This window comes from Schistocerca americana, chromosome 1 (assembly GCF_021461395.2).
Source record: "Schistocerca americana isolate TAMUIC-IGC-003095 chromosome 1, iqSchAmer2.1, whole genome shotgun sequence".
In the NCBI taxonomy this organism is placed as follows: Eukaryota; Metazoa; Arthropoda; class Insecta; order Orthoptera; family Acrididae; genus Schistocerca; species Schistocerca americana.
In genome coordinates, this window is record NC_060119.1 from 25,040,788 (window position 1) to 25,055,418 (window position 14,631).

Below are 14,631 nucleotides of genomic sequence, written 5' to 3' on the forward strand. Positions count from 1 at the left end.
CCATTAGTAGTGTAGCGCTTGACACAATCACGTCGATTAAATATTTGGGCGTAACATTACAGAGCGATATGAAGTGGGACAAGCATGTAATGGCAGTTGTGGGGAAGGCTGGTAGTCGTCTTCGGTTCATTGGTAGAATTTTGGGAAGATGTGGTTTATCTGTAAAGGAGACCGCTTATAAAACACTAATACGACCTATTCTTGAGTACTGGTCGAGTGTTTGGGATCCCTGTCAGGTCGGATTGAGGGAGCACATAGAAGCAATTCAGAGGCGGGCTGCTAGATTTGTTACTGGTAGGTTTGATCATCACGCGAGTGTTACGGAAATGCTTCAGGAACTCGGGTGGGAGTCTCTAGAGGAAAGGAGGCATTCTTTTCGTGAATCGCTACTGAGGAAATTTAGAGAACCAGCATTTGAGGCTGACTGCAGTACAATTTTACTGCCACCAACTTACATTTTGCAGAAGGACCACAAAGATAGAGAGATTAGGGCTCGTACAGAGGCATAAGGCAGTCTTTTTCCCTCGCTCTGTTTGGAAGTGGAACAGGAGGGAGAAGATACTAGTTGTGGTACGAGGTACCCTCCGCCATGCACCGTATGGTGGATTGTGGAGAATGTATGTAGATGTAGATGTATTTCGTCTTATTTAAATCACAATCAGTGGTCTTAATGAAACACACAAACCATTTGGCTTGCTTTCACCATCTAAAACCAGTTTGCTACAAAAGATGTTGATAATAAGTGCTTAAGATTTTTGTTCACATCGGGAAATGCCGTCTGCCTGCAAGATTTTTTTTTAGATATTTCTTTGTTTGCACTATTGTTTCTTGTACCATAGCTGCAAAGACAGATTGTCAACTTATGTCTTAAAATACCCTTGAGATCTCAAAATTTGGCAGGGAAGAATGCTTAAACTTGTCTGGAAATCAGGGAATTTCACTTGGGGAAACTTGGGTGATCCCTGTTGATGTTCCATTCAAAACATCTTATAGACACTCGACGATAGGGAAATGGGTCACTAGGAAGAGGCTACGGGGGTGGGGGGGGGGGGGGGGGGGGGTGGGGGGGGGGGGGGGGACTGTTTCTTGGTTGCAGGGTATGCTCCACTCCTTTGGAAATGTAGTGGTACTCCCCAGTACAGCAAAGATTTTGATGAGCAGTTTTAGGCAGATCTTGACAGCCTAAGGATTACTGAGTAGGTTAGGTGGGTAATTGACTTCAGCACTTGCTCCAACTCGGCTATAGTAAATGGATTTTTCCAAACTCTGTGCTCACTGTCCATGCAGTGACAGCTCATGCAAATTTTACCAATGTGTGGGCCTAAAGCCTTTTGACTTACAGTGGTAGTATTGTGATGAAATTGAGTATATTATTTTCCATATCTAAAATTGAACTGTTTAACATTGAAAGGAATAAAAAGAGGTATTATGGTAGCAGTGGAAATCAAACCAGAACCGACAAATTGGCAGTCAGTGTGCTTGACCACAACATCATTATGTTAACTGTTCCTCAAAAATCCCACATACTCCACGCTTGCACAGTAAGTTACAGGCACCTTCACAGAAAAATACTGACCTGGAGCTGTGAGCAACATGGCACTCACAGTGCTGATGCTGAAAAGGACGACAGTCGAAAACAAATAGCTGCGTCCCTTCTCAGAGTTGACCGTAGTGTGGTTGACCATTTCAGCACTTGACACTGGTTTTTGTTTGGAGAGAGTACTATTTTTCAGCTATTTTATTTGTGTGCTAGCGTGAATCTAAAGAGAAATTACATATTTTAGTGTGATATTTACAGTGTGCTGCAGCATATTAACAAATGGTAACCAGCCACCACAGCTTACATGGCTCACATGTAGGCATCCTGCAGGAGGTCATTGCATGTGCGAATCTAGCAGCGAATTCTAGAAATCTAATACCTTAACAGTGTTTATTTGGTTTCTTCTTCATATGTTAAATCATAGACAAGAATCGGACAGAGTGCTCAAATGTGTGTTTTGCGTGTTTGTTTTTAAAGTTTTCAAAGTAGAAGTTTCTTTAAACATATGAAAGGCTTCTTTCTGCTTTCTAATATTGAAATTGCAATCTTTATTCCACTAGGGTACCGATGTTCTTCACGGTAGGTGAGCTGGATTGCTTGCAAGAACTCGTGCAGTCGCTGCATCATTGATAATACTAAAATATTTATAGTGTCTCCATCAGCAAGGATGATGTGGTTAGAATCTTAATCTGGTCCTCAATTGTTCCATGACATTTCATCCAGTCTGCTTTGTTAACTTTCTACTTTCCTGCTGGGGTAGTGGGGTTTGAATGACAATCCTCTGTGTTTCTAAAGCATTGTGGTCTGATATTCCAGTGGAGGTCTGCAGGAAAGTTTAGTGAACGTAGAGCTATGTGGACTGTGGATAGCTATTTTTCTTGTTTCAGAATCAGTGTTGGCATTCAAGATATAAAGACCAAATCCATCCATAATTTCTAGTAAAGCTGCTCAATAACTGTCTCGATATTCACATCCCCAAGCATAGCTGTAGGCATTAAAATCTCCACAAATAATTAATGGTGTTTCTATCTGGCTCATTGTACAATGCCCTTCTCGATATGACAGTTTTCTGCCAACAGTAAAGTGATACTATCGATATTTCTCAGTCAGTTATTCTGGTCCTAATAGCCACCACCTGAAGATGATTAATGCTCAACTTATCAATTTTTATTTCCTCACAAGGTAAATGAAAACTTACTGGAATAGCTACACCTCATCTTTCTTCTTCCCAATCATGTCTAAATACAGGAAAGCCAAAGATCCTAGTTTGAACTATGTTTCACAGATGCATGCCATCTTTAGTTCCACTGCAAAATTTTGTTTTTCATACTTAGTACATTCTGCTGATTGTAGATAAGAAGCTAGCAAGTAACTGTTGGTTTGGTTTCATATAAATGGCCCCTGACAGCATGGACATAGCTTCATCTATTGAGTTTATTGTAAACCTAATTATTATTTTTTTACTATTAAGAATTCACTTCTACTCTGAAAGATTTTCTGATTACAAGGTTGAGGAGAATACAGGCGATGTAAGATAGGGATACAATGTTGCATGTATATTTTTTAATTCATCTGTGCATAATCCTGATGCCAAGCACCATTACAACTATGTGATTTCGAGTTTGCTGGTGGGCTCGGTCACTGCCCTGCCGATTCTCTACACTGTTGTTGCAGTGTTTGGATTACGTCAGCTAATTGAACTTGAGCTACTGGCACTCCTCTCAGATACCCGTTGATATAGGGATGGAAATTCTGTGTAACTATCACGTGCAGGAGGCTCATTTAAAGTTTCTGTGTATGTGGCCTGTTATCTCCTACATTCTTAGCATAGGCCATACTGTGTTATATTTCTTGTTGATGTTTATAAGCTCAGGTCGACGTGGGCTGCAACAACATAAACGAGAAGGCACTTCTTCCATGCAAATACCTACTGAATGCGTATTGCCACATTTACTTCCACAAAAACAATTAAAGGCCTGTGAGCTGTCTATCTGTTGTTATTGCTTTGTGTACTGGAAGCAGCTGCATGTCTCCACACGGTTAACGACTTCTTGTCGGTTAGGTTCAACAGTATGCACATTAGTTACCTCTACTTGCCATTTTTCCCCATTCTTTTATTTTTTGTCCTTTTGTCAATGTCAAGTTTCATCTTAGCATCTTCTGTCATCTCTTGAAAATCCATCTCATCTATCACTGACTGGATTAGAATAGATCTTATCCGAGCTCTGAGTAGCTGCTGATACTGTGCACGTATCTGGTATCATCTTTTCCATTTCTGCTTGTCTCTTCTCGACGTTACCATATCGTGGGTATCCATAGTGGTGTCCTGTACAACACTGGTAACAGTCACCCAAGTTTTAAGGTCTACAGGTAAGTCGGCTGACCTTCCTCTCTGTAGTCTCTGCTGCCCATCATGAAGTGCCCATATAGTCCTTTGGATATCAAAATGAAAGTAATTCTGTGTTTTCTATCTTGTACAATTCAGGTACACTTAGAGTTGCATTTATTTCTATTCTGTGATGATACTTTTTCTTTTTGTAGATTATAGAGATGTGGTGCATGCTGTATATGGTAAGATTGTTAAGATTTCAGTCTACAAAACTGTTGAAGAAACTGTGGCTGTTGAAATCAGTTTGCTCATTTATAATGTTTTTGAGAAAATATTTCTCTGAGCAACATTGTCTCAAGTTGTAAGAACAGGTCTAGGTGTGTGTGTGCGCGTGCGCACGCGCATGTGTCTTGATGCACATGGTAAGCCATTTTCACAGTGGTTCAGTCTGAGAGAATCATTAGACTGTTTGTAACACATTTAATAAGCTCTTCTTGGGAAATTGTTGCACTTTAATTTACATACTTCACTGTGTTCTATTAGGGATCTGACAATAGTGTTTAGTTGTGCTAGGTAAGTCATAACAAATTTTGTTGTTTGTGGACAGTAATATTTTTAAACAAGCCAACATATACTTAGGTATGTTTTACTTGGATGCATCTGTTCTGTGTCACTGTCTTTTGCTTAGTGCCTTCATTAACATTGTTAGACAGTATTCTATTTGACAACCTGTCAATTACTTTCACTGAGTACCCACTGTAATTGTAAAACGAGATGAACTGTGTACTGCTATATCAGTGCACTATGTTCCCTGTAGATGTGAAAACTGTTTCCTAGGAAATTGATATGATGATCAGTTTCATATTCTGTAGTGAACGACATATTTTTGAGAAACAAATTAAATACTGAAAGAAATTCATTGAGTTCATTTTTTGGTACCCTTAAACTAAAAATAAAGTTTTAACAAACAAATCTCTTTTGTATTTTTATTCCAATTTATGGATATTTAGCATCTCCTGGCTTATGAAGATGTTACAATTTTTTTTCCTCATATGACTATCCAAGTGACATGGAAACGAGATGTGTGTTTAATGGAAAATTGGATATTTAGTCAATGGCTGTAATTTTCACAACATATATTTATATAACTTAGGAGTAAAGGAGACAACTTACTAAATAGTAAAAGTGTACACACACATATAAATATGCAGTGCAAGGCCAACTCAAATATGCATAGTGAAGGAAAGCGGCCACTGACCCTGAGCATGTTGCACGTAGCAGCATGTTCCAACAACACTGCCTTTGGCCTAGTTTTGCAGTTACCATACTTTCTGGTGGAAAAGGAATTGGTGATTGTGCCCGCATAAAATGCTGTGCAGGGATTTCCACATGACATGGCATGGCTCCTTTCATGGGTGGCCCTGGGCTAAGATCTTTACCCACACCCCTACCCATCAGCTCCTCTCTTCCGGTCCAGCACGCACTCTACATTGTCGTCACCTTCACAATTGTGTGTTGTATCCTGTGCCCATCCCCCTGCTGCCTGCCTCCACCCCAATTGCAGTTCCAGCATGGGCGTGTGCATGCGCCTGTGAGCAGCGATCTATACTTTTCATTCCTTTCTATGACTCAATACTTCCACAATTCAGCCAGCTGTCTCCTTTATGTCTAAATTATTTACATTGTGCCAGAACTTTCGTAACAGCAAAATATTTATGCATGTTGGAAACAAGAAATAGACGAAGGATTACATTTACAACTGCTTCGTATATTTAATTTTATTTTATGTGTTTATCTCATAAATAGAGTTGCCTCAGTTGCCAAGACAAGTGATTAAGGCACAGATCTCTTACTCAGCAGGGACCTCTGGTCATCAGGAGAGAGAACTGCAGTATCGTCTGTGATTGAATGTCTGAAAATGTGCAATGTCTACCCTTTAAGTCTGTTCGACAAAGAATGTAGAAAGCGAGACTGGAACTGTAGCAAAATTTAAAAATTACAAAAATACTCACTTAAATTGAATACTAAGTTATCTCCATACATCTTGCACATATCTTGCGGAATTTTTCAGTTGTTTTATACAGTTTTGAGCTGCTTCTTCAGATATTCCTACAATAAAACTATGGAATTAAATTTGTACTATTAAATAAGCACTAATACTAAAAGTAATCACTTTTTCCATGTCGCAAACAGTACCTTTTTCTTTCTGGATAACATATGAAATTGCTTCCTGAACATCTTTAGCCATATTTTTTGCATCGCCACAGATGAATACGGAACCACCTTCATCGATTAGTTTTGTTACAAAATCTTTCCCATAAAGTCTCACATTATCCTGAAAAGGAATATTAGATATCTAGAGGACTTGAAGCAGTGGTATCATATTAACGTGTAAATAAGTCTTAAAATATAAATAAATTGTGCATTTCATACAATACAGGTCAATATTGTGTAGATAACAAGGCACTTGAAAGATTAAACATTGCAGCTACAGTACCCTGTGGCTCTAGCCTGTCTGGGATGGGGGCTTCTGTCTGGTGGAGTAGGTGGGGAGACGAGGTGAAGGTGGGATGAAAGACAATAAGGCGAGAGCGTAGAAGCTCACCGAGGCATATCCAAAAGACGTAATGTACGATAGCTGTTAAGGAGGGGTGGAACAGGGCGGGCAGAATATGACAGTGCAATGGAAGTTCCACAGAAAGAACAGTATAGAGTGCAGCTCAGTGTTTCGTATTATCACAAAATAGTGGAGCGAGTGTAAGGGACACGATACTCTAGTTGGGGTGGCAATAATTGAAACAAAGTTCAGTTTCATTGTGGTAAGATTTTATCACAAAATTACAGTCACTGTGTTTTTGCTCTAAAAGCAAAAATATTTTGTGGATTCCAACGTACGTGTGCAAGAAATGTCCAGTGTAATGAATTGAAATATTTCACATTTTTGTCTGACTGTTATTAAGAAGGATTACAAGAAACTAGTGTGCATATATGCATATATACACCCCCACCCCCCTATGAACCATGGACCTTGCCGTTGGTGGGGAGGTTTGCATGTCTCAGCGATACAGATAGCCGTACCGTAGGTGCAGCCACAACGGAGGGGTATCTGTTGAGAGGCCAGACAAACGTGTGGTTCCTGAAGAGGGCAGCAGCTTTTTCAGTAGCTGCAGGGGCAACAGTCTGGATGATTGAGTGATCTAGCCTTGTAACACTAACCAAAACAGCCTTGCTGTGCTGGTACTGCAAACGGCTGAAAGCAAGGGGAAACTACAGCCGTAATTTTTCCCGAGGGCATGCAGCTTTACTGTACGGTTAAATGATGATGGCGTCCTCTCGGGTAAAATATTCTGGAGGTAAAATAGTCCCCCATTCAGATCTCCATGTGGGGACTACTCAAGAGGACATCATTATCAGGAGAAAGAAAACTAGCATTCTACGGACCGAAGTGTGGATTGTCAGATCCCTTAATTGGGCAGGTAGGTTAGAAAATTTAAAAAAGGAAAAGGAAAGGTTTAAGTTAGATATAGAGGGGAATTAGTGAAGTTCGCTGGCAAGAGGAACAAGACTTCTGGTCAGGTGAATACAGGGTTATAAATACTAAATCAAATAGAGGAAATGCTGGAGTAGGTTTAATAATGAATTTAAAAAATAAGAGTGCGGGTAAGCTACTACAAACAGCATAGTAAACGCATTATTGTGGCAAAGATAGACACGAAGCCCACACTTACTACAGTAGTACAAGTTTATAAGCCAACTAGCTCTGCAGATGACAAAGAGATTGATAAAATGTATGATGACATACAAGAATTTATTCAGATAGTGAAGGGAGATGAAAATTTAATAGTCATGGCTGACTGAAATTCGATAGTAGGAAAAGGAAGAGAAGGAAACGTAGTAGGTGAATATGGATTTGGAGTAAGAAATGAAAGAGGAAGCTGCCTGGTAGAATTTTGCGCAGAGCATAACTTAATCATAGCTAACACTTGGTTCAAGAATCACAAAAGGACGTTGTATACATGGAAGAAGCCTGGAGATACTGGAAGGTTTCAGATAGATTATATAATGGTAAGACAGCGATTTAGGAACCAGGTTTTAAGTTGTAGACATTTCCAGGGGCAGATGTGGACTCTGACTACAATCTATTGGCTCTGGACTGTAGATTAAAAGTGAAGAAACTGCAAAAAGGTGGGAATTGGATAAAATGACTAAACCAGACGTTGTACAGAGTTTCAGGGAGGGCATATGGGAACGACTGACAGGAATGGGGGAAAGAAATACAGAAGAAGAAGAATGGGTAGCTTTGAGGGATGAAGTAGTGAGGCCAGCAGAGGATCAAGTAGGTAAAAAGACGAGGGCTAGTAGAAATCCTTAGGTAACAGAAGAAACAGTGAATTTAATTGATGAAAGGAGAAAATATATAAATGCAGTAAATGAAGCAGGCAAAAAGGAATACAAATGTCTCAAAAATGAGGTCGACAGGAAGTGCAAAATGGCTAAGCAGGGATGCCTAGAGGACAAATGTAAGGATGTAGGGGCATATATCACTAGGGGTAAGATACATACTGCCTACAGGAAAATGAAAGACACCTTTGGAGAAAAGAGAACCACTTGTACGAATATCAAGAGCTCAGATGGAAAACCCAGTTCTAAGCATAGAGGAAAAAGCAGAAAGGTGGAAGGCATATATAGAGGTTCTATACATATGCGATGTATTTGAGGACAATATTATGGAAATGGAAGAGGATGTAGATGAAGATGAAATGGGAGATATGATACTGTATGAAGAGTTTGACAGCACTGAAAGACATAAGTCGAAGCTAGGCCCCGGGAGTAAACAACATTCCATTAGAACTACTGACAGCCTTGGGAGAGCCAGTCCTGGCAAAACTCTACCATCTGGTGAGCAAGATGTGTGGGACAGGTGAAAAACCCTCAGACTTCAAGTAGACTTAGAGAAAGCTTTTGACAATGTTCAATGGAATACTCTCTTTCAAATTCTAAAGGTGGCAGGGGTAAAATACAGGGAGCAAAAGGCTATTTACAATTTGTACAGAAACCAGATGGCAGTTATAAGAGTCGAGGGGCATGAAAGGATAGCAGTGGTTGGGGAAGGGAGTGAGACAGGGTTGTAGCCTATCCCCGATGTTATTCAATCTGTATATTGAGCAAGCAGTAAAGAAAACAAAAGAGAAATTCAGAGTAGGTAATAAAATCCATGGAAAATAAAACTTAAGTTGCAAAGGAAATGCGCCGTATACAACATCAAAACAATGCTCATACAAACGTCTGCCAACAGCAGTGTGTCAAAGGCTTCAGGAAGACTATGCAATGCTTTATAACAACAAATTGCCTCCTATGAGTGTGACGTGACAACTGTTTAAATTAGACTCTTGCGCATGCGCAGGTGAGTCGCGTATGATTAGTACCTTCTCCCGCTTCTGGTTACAGAAGTGTGGCTGCGCGCCACTACTTAATTTTGCCCCTGTTCGGAAATATCGTAGATCCGGTGCTGATGCACAGAGCAGTCAGAGTTGTGGTGGAGAGGTGGGTCGTCTCCACGTGACCTGTGTTTACGTTCAGTAATTTTGTTGTTTCCTCTTTGTTTATTGTTCTCACGTTAAATGATAACAAAACGGATTTTTGTGGGAGCTATCAAATGAATTAAAATACGTGCGCATAATTACGGAAGGGTAAAATATGTTGTTAGTTTCAGAGTTTATTCCCACCTTTCTGACAGTCAAGCATTAATCGTCTTACAGAACAACGAAGTTATTTTTGGCGGTTTGCTAAAGAGATTAGGTTTTTATTGATCTTTTCTGCCAAGGCAGTCAATTTATTTGAAACGAAGTGTTTAATTTCACACTATTGGCTAGTTTCAACTGTTCGCTGCATTTAAAGTGCACAATGGCATTACGCCATAATAAATTACTGCTACTCCAAGAAAATTTACATACGAATGTGCATTTTAAGCCGAATTATGCATTTTTGCCTCTTTTCTTTTATGTCATAATGTAAGATCTTTTAACGTTTTACAAATACGAACACACGGGCTTCCTGCGTCATCGTAGCTGTGCAAGCGCGGTGATGCCTGTTATCTGAGCTCTCTTGCAACTGCTGAAACAAACCTATTTCTAACAGATTGCGGGAAAATATTGTGAATGGTGGTTTGAAAAGCATTACATTCAAAGCAGATTTCCTTTTACGCAAGATAAACTATGTGCGAGATGTACGATGAATTTCTCAAATCACAAAGCGTTTGACTCTCATTTAAAAATCAACTATTTGAGGATGGCCATTTAGAAGAATGCAAGCCTAGAATGTGGGGTACCACAAAGGCACATAGGAGGTAGGAGGCCAGCAGATTTTGCTACAGCAACTGGCAATTGGCAGGAAGTTGTGGTGACTCGCAACATTCTGCATTAGTAGCCCCACTATGGCACAGTCCAGAAAGGCAGTCCTTGCGGGTGCAGGGCAACGCAGGACAGCAGCAGCGTGACACGGCACAGAGGTGCCTAAGCAGCCAGCGTTCAAGACAGAGCGTCTGGGCAGAACAGCAGCAGCAGCAGCAGCCAAGGCAAGCGGCAGCCGACGCATGCAGCAGTGCAGGCACAAAGACAGCGTGGGACAACAAGGATCAATAGACCAGACGATGCACCACAAGGGAAGTGCGGTACTTATAAATTTTGTATTAAGAGTATTGAAGAATATTGTAGCGTTAAAGTGTTACCATAGTTAAGTGGTAAGATACCCCAGACTAACGAAGTTCCGTCATCCTCCAATAGCGGTAAGATGTCAGTTAAGGAGGCATTGTGTATCACGTCAGAAGTGTTCAAAGGGAATAAAAGGGATCTCAGAGAATTTATTGAGAATGTGGATGCAGCATTTGAGCTAGTAAATCTGAAGGAACATGAAACATTACTGAAATTTATTACAGCAAAAATAACCAGTGAGACCAGATCAAGACTGCAAGTACGTGAACACACGGGTACGTGGCAGGACGTGAAACATGTTCTAAAAGAAAACTATGCGAGTAAGCGTACCATAGACTATTACGCGTGCAAGATTTTTCAAGAAAGACAGGGACAGGGAGAGCCAATTGCGATATGGGCAAGCCAAATTGACAAGATGTAGAGATATTTTAGGGAGGCACCAAACAGTCATGGCTAGAGATAATTTAAAAGGCACAATAGAACTGGTCGATTGATTAGGAAGAGCCTGTTTTATACAAGGTATAAGCAACGATAGAATCCAAACAGTAGTGAGAAGTAGAGGGGATGAAATTACACTAGTTAGCACTGCAAGAATAAAGTGCAATATTGTCCATGAAAGAGCGGGAACTAGCCCCGAGGATAACTTAAACAGAGGAAAGGAAGTGGTGAAGAGCACTAGAGATACTAAAGAATTGAAATGTTTCACATGTAAGTTGAGAGGTCACATTGCAAGCAAGTGTAGGAAGAAGAGGGCAGAGTACAGGCAATGACGGGCAAAGAATTTACGAACTTTTGCTATGGGTGCGACAAGCCGGGACATACAGACGCAGAATGCCAGGTGAGGTTAAGAAAGGTTCATCCAATAGACGTAAGAGATTTCAGAGGAAATTGTAGAAAAACCAATGGAGGGTTACGGGAGTGGAGATGCCTGCAATGTAACCTACCAGGGAACTGTGGAGTCCTGTGTACAAGGGTAAAAGACATAGCCTGCTTCAAGTGTAAGCAGCAGGGCGACTACGCTAAAGACTGCCACTTGTCTCGAAATTTGGCAGAAAATCCGAGGAAATTCTGGTCGTATGTAAAGTACACAAGCGGCAAGATGCAGTCAATACCTTCGCTGCGCAGTGCCGATGGTACTGTTACCGACGACTGTGCCACTGAAGCGGAGTTGTTGAACGCAGTTTTCCAAAATTCCTTCACCAGGGAAGACGTATGGAATATTCCAGAATTTGAAACACGAACAGCTGCTAGCATGAGTTTCTTAGAAGTAGATACCTTAGGGGTTGCGAAGCAACTCAAGTCGCTTGATACGGGCAAGTCTTCAGGTCCAGATTGTATACCGATTAGGTTCCTTTCAGATTACGCTGATACAATAGCTCCCTACTTAGCAATCATATACAACCGCTCGCTCATCGATAGATCTGCACCTGCAGACTGGAAAATTGCGCAGGTCGCACCAGTGTTTAAGAATGGTAGTAAGAGTAATCCATCGAACTACAGACCTACATCATTGAAGTCGGTTTGCAGTAGGGTTTTGGAGCATATACTGTATTCAAACATTATGAATCACCTCGAAGGGAACGATCTATTGATACGTAATCAGCATGGTTTCAGAAAACATCGTTCCTGTGCTAGCTCTTTATTCACACGAAGTAATGGCCGCTATCGACAGGGGATCTCAAGTCGATTCCGTATTTCTAGATTTCCGGAAAGCTTTTGACACCATTCCTCACAAGCGACTTCTAATCAAGGTGCGGGCCTATGGGGTATCGTCTCAGTTGTGCGACTGGATTCGTGATTTCCTGTCAGGAAGGTTGCAGTTCGTAGTAAAGACGGCAAATCGAGTAAAACTGAAGTGATATCAGGTGTTTCCCAGTGAAGCGTCCTGGGACCTCTGCTGTTCCTGATCTATATAAATGACCTGGGTGACAATCTGAGCAGTTCTCTTAGGTTGCTCGCAGGTGATGCTGTAATTTACCGTCTAGTAAGGTCATCCAAAGACCAGTATCAGTCGCAAAGCGATTTAGAAAAGATTGCTGTATGGTGTGGTAGGTGGCAGTTGATGCAAAATAACGAGAAGTGTGAGGTGATCCACATGAGTTCCAAAAGAAATCCATTGGAATTCGATTACTCGATAAATAGTACAATTCTCAAGGCTGTCAATTCAACTAAGTACCTGGGTGTTAAAATTACAAACAACTTCAGTTGGAAAGACCACATAGATAATATTGTGGGGAAGGGGAGCCAAAGGTTGCATTTCATTGGCAGGCCACCTAGAAGATGCAACAAGTCCACTAAAGAGACAGCTTACACTACACTCGTTCGTCTTCGGTTAGAATATTGCTGCGCGGTGTGGGATACTTAGCTGGTGGGATTGACGGAGGACATCGAAAGGGTGCAAAAAAGGGCAGCTCGTTTTGTATTATCACGTAATAGGGAAGAGAGTGTGGCAGATATGATACACGAGTTGGGATGGAAGTCATTAAAGCAAAGACGTTTTTCATTGCGGCGAGATCTATTTACGAAATTTCAGTCACCAACTTTCTCTTCCGAATGCGAAAATATTTTGTTGAGCCCAACCTACATAGGTAGGAATGATCATCAAAATGAAATAAGAGAAATCAGAGCTTGAACAGAAAGGTTTAGGTGTTCGTTTTTCCCGCGCACTGTTCTGGAGTGGAATGGTAGGGAGATAGTATGAGTGTGGTTCGATGAACCCTCTGCCAAGCACTTAAATGTGAATTGCAGAGTAATCATGTAGATGTAGATGTAGATGCAGAAGGGCTCTGGCACGCCTGGAGAAAAGGTAGGGTGCCAGTATCTAGTAAAACTGGCAAAGTGGTGCAGGGAAACTAAGAGGCGAAAGGCCGTACAGTCGGGCCTTGTTGCGATGCGATAGGTAAACCCACAGTTAGGGTAATCGACTGTGCAACAGAGAATGATGTTTTAATATTGTATTGCATAGAGTTAAAGAGGTATTTGAAGTTGTGTTTGCTCAAGAGAACAAGCATCCCGGTAAAAAGAACACTTAGGATCAATGAAGCAGAAAGGTTTCAGCTAAAAGGCGTGACCAGTGGAGCCGTCAATACAATAGGCACAGTACACGTGCACTTAAGTGTGGATGGTGCAGAAAAAGTAGGACAGAAATTTCATTTGTATGGGAGAGGACTAGACATTCCGTACAATGGATTGATAGGCAGAAATTTCTTGACAGAGCATAGAGTCAAGCTAGATTACGCAGGTAAAGTAATAAGACTGAAAGGGCGAGATATACTCTTAATAGTAGAGGAGGAACCAAACGGATATGCACAAGGGGTGCATGTACCTGAATCTTTAGTAAAAGTGCAAAATGGTAAATGCATAGGGAGTGCATTGAACTTGTCAGAGGACAAAGTTCAGTTACGAAATGTCAGGTTCGTGACGGAAGAATTAGAAAGACTCGTAAAAGTATGCAAAGTCAAAGGTAGCACGGACGTCATAGGTAAGACAGAAGGTCGTGCTAGTATGTTGCAAAGGCAATTATGAGTGGATCACTTGAACGCTGAAGAGAAAAGTGCTCTAGTAGAGGATTTCGCGGAGTATGGACATGTATTTCATCGACCAGGAGACAAACTGTCCTATACTTCTGCAGTGAAGCACAGAATACCAATTGTGCTGGAACATGCAGGAAAGGTAGTAAATGCTAGGCCGTTTAGGATCCCTGAAGCACAGAAGGAAGTGCTAAAGGAGCAAATAGAACAGATGTTAAAAGATAACATAATTGTCGTACGAGTGCCTGGAACACACCATTACTATTGGTTCCTAAGAAGTTAGATGCCAGTGGCAAGCAGAAATGGAGAATCGTAGTGGACTACAGACAATTAAATGACATCACTGTAGGCGATGCGTTTCCACTACCGAATGTCTCTGATATTTTGGACCAGCTAGGGCAAGCTAAACACTTCTCGACACTTGACCTTGCAAGCGGATACCACCAGATATTCACGGATGAGAAAGACAGAGAAAAAAACTGCATTCAGTTCGAACTATCAACATTATGAATATAAGAGAAT

The 14,631-nt window shown here is 41.0% G+C and overlaps 1 protein-coding gene across 1 annotated transcript in view; it reads right to left on the reverse strand.

The window, feature by feature from the left end:
- Positions 1-5,490: 5,490 nt before the first annotated feature.
- The window catches only part of LOC124620221 (methionine synthase reductase-like), a 93,508-nt gene continuing 84,367 nt past the window's right edge, over positions 5,491-14,631 (reverse strand). Inside the window, exons 8-10 of the mRNA XM_047146892.1 lie at positions 6,066-6,204; positions 5,882-5,978; positions 5,491-5,781 (exon numbers count right to left, since the gene is read on the reverse strand). Of these exons, the coding sequence (XP_047002848.1) occupies positions 5,899-5,978; positions 6,066-6,204 (219 nt within the window). The 3' untranslated portion in view covers positions 5,491-5,781; positions 5,882-5,898. The remainder of the gene's footprint in view (positions 5,782-5,881; positions 5,979-6,065; positions 6,205-14,631) is intronic.